The following is a 14,073-nucleotide window of genomic DNA, read 5'->3' as shown; positions in this document are numbered from 1 at the left end:
CACTTGGATGTTTGGTGTTGCTGTGCGCTGCCACTAGGGGATCTCATTATCGCTATTGCCTTCTTGTTTTCTATTCTTCCTTCCCTTGCCCCCTCTCCACATCGTCAGGCCTTCCACCTTTAATATGGGTACAGTGGGGCTGGGGTGGGGAAGATGTATGCTGCCAGAGCAAATAATACAGCTCTGTGCTTCCTCGATGCTTGGGCACTGAATTCGTCTGTCCTATGCCTCTGAACTGAATGTTTCCCTAGACCAAGCCCTCAGAAATACAATATACTCATGGTTTTAATTCTGCACCAAGGTATGCCCTTGGAGTTAGAGGCTGTTTAAGAGAAGTCAAGTTACAATAACCAATAATTGGCCAACTTAGTTGCCCGCTTGAAGGGGAACATAATAAAAGGTTTTAACATCTTAATCAATGAAAATTTTATATAATCTTAGATGACCCATTGGGTATTCCTCTCAAACAGAGGCCAGTTTGGGCATGTTTCAGGCGTAGAGGTTTATTCTTTTTTTCTTTTGATTTTCCAAAGGAATTTATTTGGGCAGACCAGGGGACAGGGAGGCCCTGCAGCTAAAAGAAGGTGCTGGGCCTCTTGGTGGTGAAGTGTGGCTGGTGCTAGCGACTAGATGAGGTGGGGCAGGGGGAACTTCATCTTGGAGTCGTGAAACTGCTTGACCGCCAGTGGGTGGCACTTGCTGGCCACGATCTCCTCCACCTTCAGGATCTGGATTGAGTGGGCATGGGCAGGGTGCCAGGCCCCCATGTCTCCATAGCACTGGGTGCTCAGGTCCTGGTACTCCCGGTACATGTTGCAGGTGCCACTGTGGGAGTCGTAGCGCAGCCAGATGTCAAAGTTCTTCAGCCCAAGGGGACATTGCTCCAACACCTGGCCACAGTAGATGATTTCCCCTGAAGATTTCTTCCTCTTCTTTAGTTTGAGACACAAAGTACCAGAAGCGGGACTTGGCAACAACATGGTTAGGTGCCAAGATGCGCATATGGCAGAGGGGCAGCTGAGACCCTTGGAGGTGGGTAGGCAGCGCTCAAGGCCACTCCTAAAAGCTAGAGGTTTATTCTTGTAATCAACAAAACCAAAACACATTTCTCTTTGGCTGCAACGTAATTAGATAAATTCAACATTTATATTCAGACTAAGCCTCCTTAGCAAATTAGGAATAGAAAGAAGCATTCTTCACCCATGTAAAAGGCACACATGAAAACTTAAGTGTGCTTCATACCAAATAGGGCAACGATAAAAGGATTTTTCTTAAAGATCAAGATGCTTGCTATCACCACTCTACAATTCATTATCACACTGGAGGTCTTAATAGTTCAGTAGACAAGAAATGTAAAGCTATGAAGACTGAAAGGAAGACACAAAAACTGTCATTATCGTGAGATACAATAAAACCTCAGGGTAATCTAAGGATAAATTGTTCAATTAAGACAGTTTAGCATGGCTCTGATTAATATATAAAAGTCACATTGGAAACAAACTATTCAAGGTAGACTTTTCATTGCAATGGACTCATGACAACAGAAATTGTGAACATTTTAAACATTTATCTGTTTGGCAAGGAGCAATGATTTAGTTGGATCATTGCTAATCCAAACAAGTTTTGGCACTAAGATATCCAAGCTCTAGAACTATCGTGATTTCATAATGGAGGTCTCAGACCTCCGTGCAAATGACCTCATGATGAGATTACAACGTAAATGCTGTAGAGATACGTGGGCAGTACCCATTTGTTCACCTGTTCTTGAGACATTCCCTATGGATTTAATATTTCCAGGAGACAAGACAGAGTAAGTTCCCACTTCTCCTCTCCACCCTCTGAGCTCTGTGCTTTCCTCTTTAAGCATCCTACTTTGGCTGTTGGGTGTATTTTGCCTTGGTAGAAAGGCTGATGTAATGGATATCCAACCCTACAGAACAGCAATGTTTGTTCAATGGGAAAACAATCTGTGTGCAGGTCTATGGGACTGCTCTTAGCAACAACACTATGAGGGATTGAGGGTAACAGTATCTGTGCCATGAAAAACTTTCTCTCTCTCTTTCTCTGCCGCCCCTCCCCTTCCTCTTGCTAAAATCAATTTAAAAAATCAGGCTGGGAAAGAGAAGACAATTTGAGAAAAGGGAAATAAAATAATTAGACAATTTTTGCTATAGTAGGGACCTTAGAGTTCACTTCACTGGTGACAAAACAGTGACTAGAGATAGAGACTTCTTTGAGGTCTTACAGTAAAGCGCGCCATGGAAGAGCCAGAAGCTGGGACCCAGGTGGTTGGTCGGAGGTGCCAAGTCCAGTGCTCTTTAGGCAGCACCAGATGCACATTCTGTGACAAAAAGGAAGGGACAGGTGAAGTGGCTGTGTTGCTTTCTCTTCTTTTTTCCTAGTAAAATTTAAGACCCATACAACTTATTTCATCTGCTCCCTGGGGCTTCTACCCTACCCCCAACTCCCACCCCACTCCCCAGCCAGGACCGACAAGTTCCTCCTTATTTCCACAACATCTGGTTCTAGCTTCCCCTGGACTACTTACCTCATTGCAGTATGATCAGTTGGGCTCACAACCTGTCTTCTGAGCTAGGTGTGGGTCAAACGCCAAAAGTTCTTCATCTCCATGGTCCCAGCATCAAGCACAATGCCTGGTACAAGTAAGTTCACACTGGAACTCACATATAGAACCTCTCCATCATCGCAGGAAGTTCCATTGAACCAGCAGGGGTCTAGAGCAGTAATGAAGAAAAGGCTGAGAAGGCTCTGAGGACGAGGGAAGCAGTGATTTCTTCCAGGAGGTGGGTTCTGCCCCACCAGTGACGGCCATCCTAATTTCTCAAAAACAGGGGGAAGCTGGTTAGAGGCATCTCACATTTCCGTGGTGACTACCAATGTTTTATCCTAAATTAGGGAGCTCTTTTCCCTGAGCAGTGTCTCCTATTTTTTTAGAATGTGATTTACTTTTCCTTATTCCTTTTTTGCTCATAGTTGTGATTGGCTATCACTTTGATATTGAGCTCTGACAGTCATCTTTATTTTCTTCTTCTTACCAAAGATTTGAGTAGTAAATCATAGGTGCTTTAGTCTATACTTAAGTCACTCTCATTTGAATGTTAAAGAGGGTATTTTTTAAATTGATTTCAGAGAGGAAGGGAGAGAGATAGAGAGATAGAAACATCATCGATGAGAGAGAATTATTGATTGGCTGCCTCCTACACGTCCCCTACTGGGGAGGATGAGTCCGCAACCCGGGCATATGCCCTTGGCCAGAATTGAACCTGGGACCCTTTAGTCTGCAGGCCAACGCTCTATCCACTGAACCAAACCGGCTAGGGCATAGAATCATAGTCATTTTATCACTGCAATTTATTAAAATAATTCATAAATTCAGTTATGGTTTGTCCTCACAAGCAGGGACATATAGAATTGGCATGCTTGGTAACTGTTTTCTTGAACTGTTGACCCAAATAAAATGTTCATAAACCTCATATCTTAAGTATAACAGATGTGTAATTTCTGCCAATATTGGGTCATTAAGATTTACCAGAATTCAAGTACATTTTAGAGTAAGTCAGTCCTTTGTGTGTGAGAAATACTACAGCTAAATTATAGTATTCTTTTGAACCTATAAACATTTATTAGAGAAATATGAATGATGGAATTGTGCAAACCTTTGATATATTTCATTAGGATTTGGTTTGCTGGCTTTGTACCTAGTGCTCCTCTCAGCTAACATGGCAGATATCAACCTTGTAACTTCAAATTGCATAGGCTTACAGCAGCTTGCCAGTGTTTTGGGAGCGATGTTTGATGATTATGACAAAAGAACAGAATGTTATTGGTTATTGGTACTTTAAAGTACAGAGACCTCTTCTGTGGAGGGATGGAGAAAGAGACCTGACTCTCACTCAAGCAGCTGGGAAATACATGGATTAGCATAACGGGTTATGCATAATTAGTATAATGAGTGACTGGCATGCGCTGTACTAGGTGTCTGTCTCTTCATGCCATAGAACCCCAAACCCATGGAGGACAACTGGGCTTTAAAAGTAACTCCTAAAAGCAACTCAAAGAATCCTATGTGTCTTCTTATGATCTTTCCTCTGTGTGTGTCCTACTCTGTTCCTATAGGGCCCACCCCAGTGACCGAATTTAACCATATTCACTTCTTTAAAGACCCTCTTTCCAAATACAGTCACATAAAATACTGTATGGTTAGGACATCAACACATGTATTTTGAGGGGACACAATCCAGCCCTTTAAGTATCTAACACATTTAATAATTAGCCTGCCAACAACTCTACATTGCTAGGGACCATTGCTAAAAATAAAGTTGGGGGGGGGGGGGGGATACAACTTGTACACATATACTCATTGACAATTACTCTCAGGTAGAATTTTTTTTCTAAAAAAAATGGTGATTTATTTTGCTTTAACATACAATGGCAAATATGCTGGGATCATCAAGTTTTCAAAAAATTTCGCTGGGCATACTTCACACATTACAATTCTATGTGAGTTCATTGGTTCTTCCATTTCAATGTACAAGAGGGATCCACCTGACACCTACTAGCAGCTTGGCTAAGAATGGACATTAGAATCAGACAATACATCGTAAATAGAAAGTACTTTTCTCCAAACGTGTATAAAAGTGTGGAAACAAAATCACTGCCTGCTCCACAGGACAGACAAGCTGAGTTTTAAAATGCTCCCAACTAGGAATCACGTGACCCTGTGTCACAATACTTACAAAACAGTTTCACAATATCTCACCAACAACTTGTGCACTTGAGATTTAAAAAAAAAAAATCTGAAGGAAAAGAAAAATAGCCAAGGAACTGCACAACCAAAAAAAATGAAAATTATATAAAATATTTCCACCGCTATGTAAATGCCAAATTTAATCAAGCAATAGTAAAACAAAAAACCAAAAACCAAAAAACACAAAAAAACACACAAGACAACATAATAATACAACCTTCTGTTTAAAATAACAGCACTGCTCCGCCTCTTTTTTTCCACTGAATTTTACATATGAACAGACTATATATACTGGTTTTTCAGAGAAATGTCCATTTGGTCTGTTGCACCGGTCAGGCTCACACCAATTCCTTTCCTGGTCTTCTGAGGATACATGACACCACGTTGCTCCTGTGTTTCCAACGCTCTGGGTGAGGTGCAATGTCTCAAGTATAATACATTTCTCTCTTTTCCTTTACACAGTGCAGAGTATAGGGGCTTAGGTTATGTAGATTTTCTTTTACTCCAGGTCACTGTCCTTGTCTAGATTCAAGGCGGTGTTCAACGGGGTGCAGTAGTTGGGCTTGTCAGAAGGCACGTAGCCGGGCAGACACAAGCACTTGTAGGAGCCTTCCGTGTTGATGCACTTGGCGTTCTTGCAGAGAGACATCCGGCTGTTCAACTCGTCGCATTCATTCACATCTGCAAGAAGCCAAACCACACAGGTGAACCAGTTCTGAGGTGCTCTGCAAGGACACGGAACCCACAGCCTACCGAGGCATCGAGGCGACTGGCCTGCACACAGCCTGGCTGCAATCCTTCCCTTCCCCCACCCCGAAACGTTCCCATTCATGACCGTTTCCATCCCGTGAACGGTAAGTCGGGCTTTCTAGATCTTACAAAGGTAGATTATCGGGGGAGTTCTAGAATTTCTTTCCCTGTTAGTTCATACAACACGAACAATTTGTTAGCCTGACATTTTACAGTCAAACCTCAAGGAAGCTGGAAATACTATCCCACTTGTGAATTCTTTTCCGCAGGTAGAGAACAGATGGATGTGTCAAGAGGAACACAGTTAAGAGCAAACCAGTGAGCCGACAGCCTTCTGAGCAGCCCCTCCTCAGGCTGAAGTTACCTTCTTGGGTTTCTTCCCACCGGAAAGAAAGGCTCTTACGCATTTGCAACTCCTGTACTAACCCAGGTTCCCTACTTTCCAGACCCACCACAGATGGAGACTCACCAACAGGGAAGGGGACACTACAGGAGGGAGAAGAACTGCAAAAAATAGAAGAAAACTTTAAGCCCAGGGCCGTTTAGAATAGAGGCCAAGGGGCCCTGGAACACAGTCTGGGAGTTCATTCGAGATCACACGGAGCAGGATAAGTGTGAGTTTACTGCTCTTTTAAAAAGAAGAGGGGAGCAACGACAGCATTTTAGGAGGCACTTTTTCCAAATGATTACCACGGAAGTTGTACTTTTTCAGACATCTACATTCCCTTATGCTTGGGCCAAGTATTCAGGGGAAACATTACTGGCTGCACAGTCAAAAGCTACATTTAAGAGTCAAAGTCAAGGAATGGCTCTATGTGAGGAATTCTACAGAAATTCTTACATGAGATATCAACTCTATTTTTTGAAATATGTTTTCATTGATTTCAGAGAGGAAGGGAGAGGGAGACAGAAACATCAATGAGAGAGAAACATCCATCGGCTGCCTCCTGCATGCCCCACACTGGGGATCTAGCTCGCATCCCCAGGCATGTGTCCTGACCGGGAATCGAACCCTGACCTCCTGGTTCATAGGTCGACGATGCTCAACTACTGAGCATGCTGTCTAGGCTCACCTTTATTTTTTAAAAATTGTGGTAGAATATACAGAACATAAATATGGCCCTTTTAACCATTTTTAAGTGGCCAGTCCAGTGGCATTAAGTATATTCGTGTTGTTGTGCAACCATCACCACCTTCCATCTTTAAAACTTTTCTCATTTTCCTAAACTGAAACTCTGCAAATCTGTCTTAAATGTACTTGAGGGTGTGCGATCTGACCACAGGGGATCTCAGGAAAAGAAGTGTTTCCCACAAGACACCATTCTTACCGACACAGGTCATCTTGGCCATGTCCAAGTGATACCCATCAAAGCAATCGCAGGTGTAACCTTCCTGCACCCTCACACAGCGGCCGTTTTCACAGCCATTGAGGATGCCGCACTCCTCAGCCTGAAGCTCCTCAAAGCTGTTTAAAAAACCTGGGAACGACAGGGCAGACGCCGAGTTAGAAATGTTCACCCTCAAATCGTTTCTAAAAACTATATGGTTATGCTTACGGTTCACCAGATAGACATATTTCAGACACTTTAAAGTTAGCATTGAAATGTAAGGGAACACTGCATAATAACTGCAACAGAAGAGGAAGCATAAAATATTAAAAACTTGATATTTTGTATAGATCAGCCCCACATCTCGAATTCTGATGCTCCAGCAAGTATGATTTTTGGTTTTGCCCTTAATTATTTAAAGTTTTTACCTAAAATTCCAAATTCCCTGAGTTCTCACTAGCAAATGTCAGGACATCTTTCAGCGCGGAACCAATAGTGAAGTTATTGGTGTTCAGGAGACATTTGCTTAGAACACCCAGGAGAGTTGGAGGGGTGCTTCTTCTGCTTAGAGTTCCCGGGAGAGGGAGGGCCGCCCTGCCGGCTCTGTTTGTTTGCTCTGGCTTTGGAATGAGCCCGACAAAAGGGCTCTTGGGGATCAAAGGACAAAGGCAGTAAAAGGGACTCAAAACATCCTGATAAATGAGAAAAGAACATCACGCCTGTGTCTAGTAAACCCAAAGTCTTTTTGTACTGAAACAAAGACGCTCTTGTTGAGGTCAGATAGCTTTAAACGGTCTCAGGGCTGCAGTGTAATAACACAGAAACAATCTACCCAGGCAGCAACAGCGCTTAGCTTTCTTTCTAGTGAAGGGAGTTGTAAATATAAAAGACTCAAGCACCCTGTGGATGCGGCCCCTCATCCCTTCCCCACCTTCTGGACCTCACCAAGTATTAGCTTTAAGAAAAATCAAAATGAGGAGCTGGGGGGCTGGGTTTTGTGACAAAGGGGAAGGGATTAAGCAGCAAACTGGGTAGTTACAGAGATGTAGATGACAGCATAGGGAATAGAGGCAATAACATCGTGATAATTAGGTAGGGGGCCAGAAGGGCACTTGAAGCAGCAGAGGGGAACGCTCTATAGAGTGCATGATTTTAGAACCACTTTGCTGTACATCTGAAACTAATACGGAATAATATTGAATGTAAACTGTAGTTGAAAAAAAATGTAAGAAAAAAATAAAAATGTGGCCAAAACTGTTAGGCCTTTGAAGTATGTAATTCTCCAGTGGAACTGCAGGGGGCAGCAACATATCATTGCTTACACAGGACTCTAGGTCTAACTTGGTGACGTAAAAAACGTAGTAATATATCCATTACAGGCCCTTTTTACAAAATTTTAAAGGAAAAAAATATTACAGGCATCAGGAATACGTTAGCAGATGCCCCCAAGCCAGTTTGAGAAATACTGACTTAAGAAAATAAAGTCAACTTCCAGATATTGCAGCAAAATCATTTTGACTTTAAAACTAGTCAAATCATTTTTTATTCTATAAATTAAAACATGAAATTAAATCTGAAGCTCCTATACAGATATCAAGTAGACTTCCCAAAATACTTCCATCGGACTCTAAGACGGGGTCAGCACAGTGGCGTCCCTGCTGCCTATTTTATAAATAAAGTTTTACTGGAATACAGCCACTCCCACTCACTGATGTACATCTTGCTGCTTTCATGAGAACACGGCAGAGTTGAGTAGCTGCAACGGAGAGGTTGTGGCTGCAAAGCCTAAACATTTCACTATCTGGTCCTTATAAGAAAAAGTTGATTTCTGCTCTAGGAGATCACAGCTTTATAGCTATTGCTCTAACTAAAGGCACCACCAGCCATCAGTAACATTTGAAAATAACTAGAAAACAGGAGATGGCGAATCGTAAAGGTGATAAGAATCCTTAGCCTCCCCTCTATGTTACCATCTATCCAATACCATCATTTCTCCAGCAGGGCCAGCGAGCCCTTGCTCCTGGTCTGAGACGGAGGAGCTATTTCTTGTAATTTGTTCAAAATTTAAAGGCCATTTTGTAGTCAAAGCTGGAGGTCCTGGAACTACATCTCAACTACCTATGTTGCTAAATAGGAATTGGATGTGATACCAACTTCTTCCCCTTTTAAGGTTTGTACTGAATGAAAAAAGAGTTTTAAGGCAACGTGAGCATGAAAAAAGAAGGTACATAAGCCAGAACATTTCAACATTGAACTTCCTGAAATCTGAACTATGTTGCGATCGAGGCTACACACATAAGCTATGGGGCTGTGTCAGAGTTGTACGAAGACTTGATCTGGTATTTTAGATTTATGGGGCAGGTAAGCTGGCTTTCTTTCAACCTTAATATTTCTTCTCCCTTTCTTTTCCTTTCTGTCTCTTTTTAAGGTAAATGTTTATCGACCTATAATGTAAACAGAGAGAAGTGTAGAAATCGTAAGGGCACAGTCTTACAGCTGCTGGTGCATTTACACACATTTCATGAGGCCGTGTATGGCTGTGTGTTGTTGATTAAAAAAAAATCTCAGGTGTTAGAAGTCAAGACAATGGTTGCCCTTGCAGGGAGTGGGCTAGGAAAGGGCACCAGGGCCTCTGGATACTGGAATGTTCTAGACCTGGATGGGGATTACACAGATGTGTCAATGCTGTGTTCATGTAAATTCTTTATTGATTGATTGATTTTAACAAGAGGGAGGGAGGGAGAGAGGCAGGGAGGGAGGGAGGAGGAGAGAGAGAAAGAGAGAGACAGACCTCAATTTGTTGTTCCACTTGTTTATGCATTCATTGGTAGATTCTTGTACGTGCCCTGACCAGGGATGGGACCCGCACCCTTGGCGTATGGGGATGATGTTCTAATAAACTCAGTACCTAGCCAGGGCTGTTCATGTAAATTTTAAAGCACTCTAATTCTACTGGATGAACAATATACTACATCCTTCAAAAAACAAAAAGAAGGGAGGAAAGAAAGGAGAAAGGAAGGGAGAGAGAGGGGAAAGAGAAGAGAGAAGGAAAAGGGAAGGAAGAAAAAAACTCTTCAACTCAGAATTGAAGTAGATCCAAGTGCAATCACAAAGCGTGCATTGCCCCTCAGGGACTAGGTCATGGCTAGTTTGATGTGCAGGTGTCAGGGCCCAAAGAAAGGGAAAGCTTCATTGTATTTTGTGAGCCAGCAGTCTCTCCAAGTCCCCCCCACTCCGCCACCCCCCCCCCCGCACTCCCCCCTCCCGTCCTGAAAATCTGGTGCAGAGCGCTTCCCTGCAAGGAGGGCCCCTGGGTGGGAAGGGGCCCAGGCAGCTGGGACCAGCGATTCCCTATTCCCGTTCTTGAAGTGACGCAGCCTATTATCTACTAATATTTCATTTTGGACCGTCCTGGTTCTCAGACTTCGGATAATTAGTCTACATGTGAATGCTCTGGTTTCCCCACGGAAACATTCAGTTGTTGTGGCTTCCTCATCCAGGCCGCTGGGCTGCACATGGTAAACCAGTTACTTTCTAAATGAGAGTAGGGTTCTCACACCCCACCTCCCACAAGAAAACCCCACTCACAAATGCAGGAAGAGCCGGCACACATCGTATCTTTCTTAACACATCCCCTAACGAGTGGATCCTAAAAATTAATTTCTGACCAGGAGAGCAATGTTTTTGACCTCCCACTCGAAGATACTTCTAAGAGCAACTCGGTACAGTTCACCTTTGTCATTTCCTTGTGTGACAAAAGCTACAAATCTAACTGGGTGTTCAAGGAAACCCTCATGCTAGACCACCACTTAATGGTACAAAATGATTATTACGGAAATGTAATGAGGTAATTTGCTTTACAGATAGTGAACATGGCAGCATCCCTACCCGCGAGACTAAGATCTGAGCCAACAGCTCTCACATTTGGATGCAGAAGGGTTAGCCCAGGGGCCGTGACACCCCAGTTTCTGATTCGGAGGTCTAGCGCAGCCTGAGGATCTGCATTTCTAACGAGTTCCCAGGACTACATTTTGAAAACCCTTCGCTAATCTTGAACCACAACTTAGTGTCAAAGTAACTGAAAATGTCTGCTTACGGTCCTGAATGAAGTAGGGATCGGCTTCCGGAGCATACTGTTCACTGAAGTCCACCAAGGCGTCCCGGCCGTACGGCTGCCGGCGTCCTGTGACGGGGATGTTACACAGCTGGGCATAGTCATCTAAGAAAGAAACAACAAGGGATGCCTTCATTGTCTGCTCGCACCTGGATGCACCCACTGCTAGCTTAGAGCCCTGGGAATCTGCCAGGGCACCGGCCACCCCAGGCCCATCTCCCACACACACCGCTGGGCCAGGGAGTGTCTCGATGTTCTTCATGAGAGCCCTGTCCATCCACATACACTGAGTGTCATCCACATACAATGAGTGCCATCCACATAAATGAGTGTCATCCACATACAATGAGTGTCCGTCCACATAGAGTGTCCATCCACATACAATGAGTGTCCGTCCACATACACTGAGTGTCATCCACATACAATAAGTATCCATTCACATGCAATGAGTATCCATCTACATACAATGAGTGTCCATCCATATATAATGAATGTCCATCCACGTACATTGAGTGTCCATCCACATACATTGAGTGTCCGTCCACATACACTGAGTGTCCATCCACATACAATGAGTATCCATCCACATACAATGAGTATCCATCCACATACAATAAGTATCCATCCACATACAATGAACTCTAAATAAAAAATAATTGCTGAGCAGTTGGTAGAACATATCCCAAGAGACTAAGGAACTGAGAAAAAGGGCCATCTGAGAGCAATGCAGGCCTGTCGGGAGAATGGCTTGATCTGAGCCCATCAGGTAAACACTTGACAGGTATAAAGTGGTCATTCTTACAGACAGGTATTTTTTCACTCACGAGAGAGAGAAAATTTATCTCTGGTGATACAGAAATTAGACTAGCAAGGAAGGATGCTATGAAGTACAATTTAAATTTTATAGCTATTATTATAATTCTACACTCAAGACATGATCCTTATGGATAGTATTAAATTAATGATGTCATTATCATCATCATCATCATCATCATCATCATCACCATAGTGTAGTAAAGGTAGCAGCAGTAATAATAGCTAACAGACAGATAATGCTTGTTCTGTGCCAGGTACGATTCTTAATACATATTAACTCACTAAACACTAATTCATTAATTCACTCACAACACCCTATGAAGAGGTACCATCATCATCCCCATTTCACAGATGAGGAAACAGAAGCACAGAGTGGTTAAGTGACAGCTAATATGTGGCGGTGCCAGACTGGAACTCAGTAATGATGCTCCAGCTGCACACTTACTCTGCCTCTCCCACAACGACCTCAGCTCCTCTGTAACTCTTGCCTTTACTCCTTCTGCACCCCAGATAGACTCCTCTGTGGTTACTGTTCCCGCAGCCATAGTTCCAAGCTGGGTCAGCCCTATGGCTGCCTGACTTCTAAACTCTCCTTTAGTTTTCCTCACAGGACCCACCCAGTGCACAAGATCTTGGATCCCCATTGGCTGGGGTGACTGAGCTTGAAGTGCATTTCATGCTCCTGCCTGTATTTAGGAGCAGAGTCGTGCAGGAGGTGTAGCGATGAAGGCTTCAGAGAGGATGGCTTCATGTTCTGAATGCATGTTTTACAGAAACCTGCTACCTGAGGATTCACCTAGCAGATGGTGAAAATTCTGGGGCTCCCTGGACTCTGACAGCACTGCCGGGGCTGTGAGATGCAGGCCAGCAGGCTCCGGAGCTGGATGGGCACTCTCAGGGCAGTCGCACAATGCAACAGCCACTTGCCCAGACCACAGATGGGGAGAGTTGTCCTCTATTTTTTTGCCTCTGTAACAAAACTAAACAAATACACTAAGGCAATAGTGCAAATGCTCAAGGCTGTCTTTCATCCCTCAACTTAAAGGATCAAAGGTGTGTGTGTGTGTGTGTGTATGTGTGTGTGGTGTGCAAGCATAAGTACACACACACACACACACACACACATATCTTCTATAATTGCACCAAGGAAGTGTAAAGCCAGAAAAGACCCCACACTGCTGGGGAGGGGAGGATTATAGTTGCCCCTTCCTAAAATTCTCCTCCTGCTGAGCATTCCAGGAACAACATACAGACCCCAGATAGCCCAATATTTTTGCATGAAAGCATTTCATGAGAAATATTAATTTCATTAAGGAAAGAGCTGATCCTGGAAGAAGATCCTTGACTCAACAAAACCCAACTTCAAACAAAAAGAACACACATGGCCATCAGTTCTGCTTCGAGTTTGAGAAAGAAGAATGAAGGATCTCCCCGCGAGAGCAAGATTGCTGAGATGTTTACAAGTTTCAAGAGCTGAGGTCATTGTCTCTCAAGACTTTCTCTATACATTTGTTGGACATCTGAAAGGGAGACTTGTTCCATATTTTATATCCAAGCAACAGTTGTGATCAAGAATAGATGTTACAAGTAAATTAATCCATGTTCTTATTTTGTAAAACTAAATCCAGACACAGCTGAGCAAGCTCTTCTGACATGTGGCTCTCAGGGGAGCCCCACTGAGACTCGAGGTCCTGGGGCTGTGGACTGACAGAGCCAGGGCCGTCCCAAAGCTGTCTGACCTTCCTGCCATGGCCTTGGCCAAGACCATGCCTCCTCCACTAAGACATGAGCTGGTGGCCACCCTCCAGGCTGTCACCGTCTAGCAAAAGGAAGGGACTGAATGTGAGAGGAGTGACGAGGAGGAACAGATTTCTGTTCTGGTGAAGTGCTGATGGGCAGCTTCCTGGAAATGCTGGTACTTGACCTGAAACTAAATAGAACTTACTTTACAGGAGAAGATATTTTGGATTTTAAAATGAGATAATCCAAAAGAATCAAGAAAGGGAACTGTAAGCTGAGTTTGGGGACCCACAAGTGGCTCCTAAGAAGACTTCTAACTCAAAAGGGGCTGGTGAAGGGGGGCAGAGGAGAGATGGGGATGGGACCTCTGGGACTTGAAGCATCTTCTTTGCCCTCCCCTCTTCCCAGCCATGCATTTGTCTTTCAAGATTCTAGAACCTACTGTCCTTTGCTGTTTTACTTTGTCTAACATATTAACATTCCAAACTTCAAGACAGTTTTGGTCAGTTATCAAAACATGATTTCTGCATTAAATGTTCTCTCTGTTGTATCTGGAG

At 43.6% G+C, this 14,073-nt stretch overlaps 1 protein-coding gene and 1 pseudogene across 18 annotated transcripts in view; both read right to left on the bottom strand.

Annotated features, from left to right (window-relative positions):
- Positions 1-574: 574 nt before the first annotated feature.
- LOC139019616 (large ribosomal subunit protein eL20 pseudogene) lies at positions 575-1,106 on the bottom strand (annotated as a pseudogene).
- A 3,785-nt stretch (positions 1,107-4,891) lies between these two features.
- Positions 4,892-14,073, bottom strand: part of LTBP1 (latent transforming growth factor beta binding protein 1) — a 344,698-nt gene continuing 335,516 nt past the window's right edge. For all 18 annotated transcript variants that reach the window (XM_070428970.1, XM_070428975.1, XM_070428973.1 and 15 more), the window contains 3 exons: positions 10,943-11,065; positions 6,847-6,996; positions 4,892-5,449 (listed from right to left, as the gene is read on the bottom strand). In XM_070428970.1, the coding sequence (XP_070285071.1) occupies positions 5,268-5,449; positions 6,847-6,996; positions 10,943-11,065 (455 nt within the window). In that variant the 3' untranslated portion in view covers positions 4,892-5,267. The remainder of the gene's footprint in view (positions 5,450-6,846; positions 6,997-10,942; positions 11,066-14,073) is intronic.

Source organism: Myotis yumanensis, unplaced genomic scaffold (assembly GCF_028538775.1).
Source record: "Myotis yumanensis isolate MYYU_CA2020_CCGP unplaced genomic scaffold, mMyoYum1.0.hap1 SCAF_11, whole genome shotgun sequence".
In the NCBI taxonomy this organism is placed as follows: domain Eukaryota; kingdom Metazoa; phylum Chordata; class Mammalia; order Chiroptera; family Vespertilionidae; genus Myotis; species Myotis yumanensis.
The sequence above is the reverse complement of the archived record's forward strand: the minus strand, read 5'-3'. Positions and strand labels throughout refer to the sequence as shown.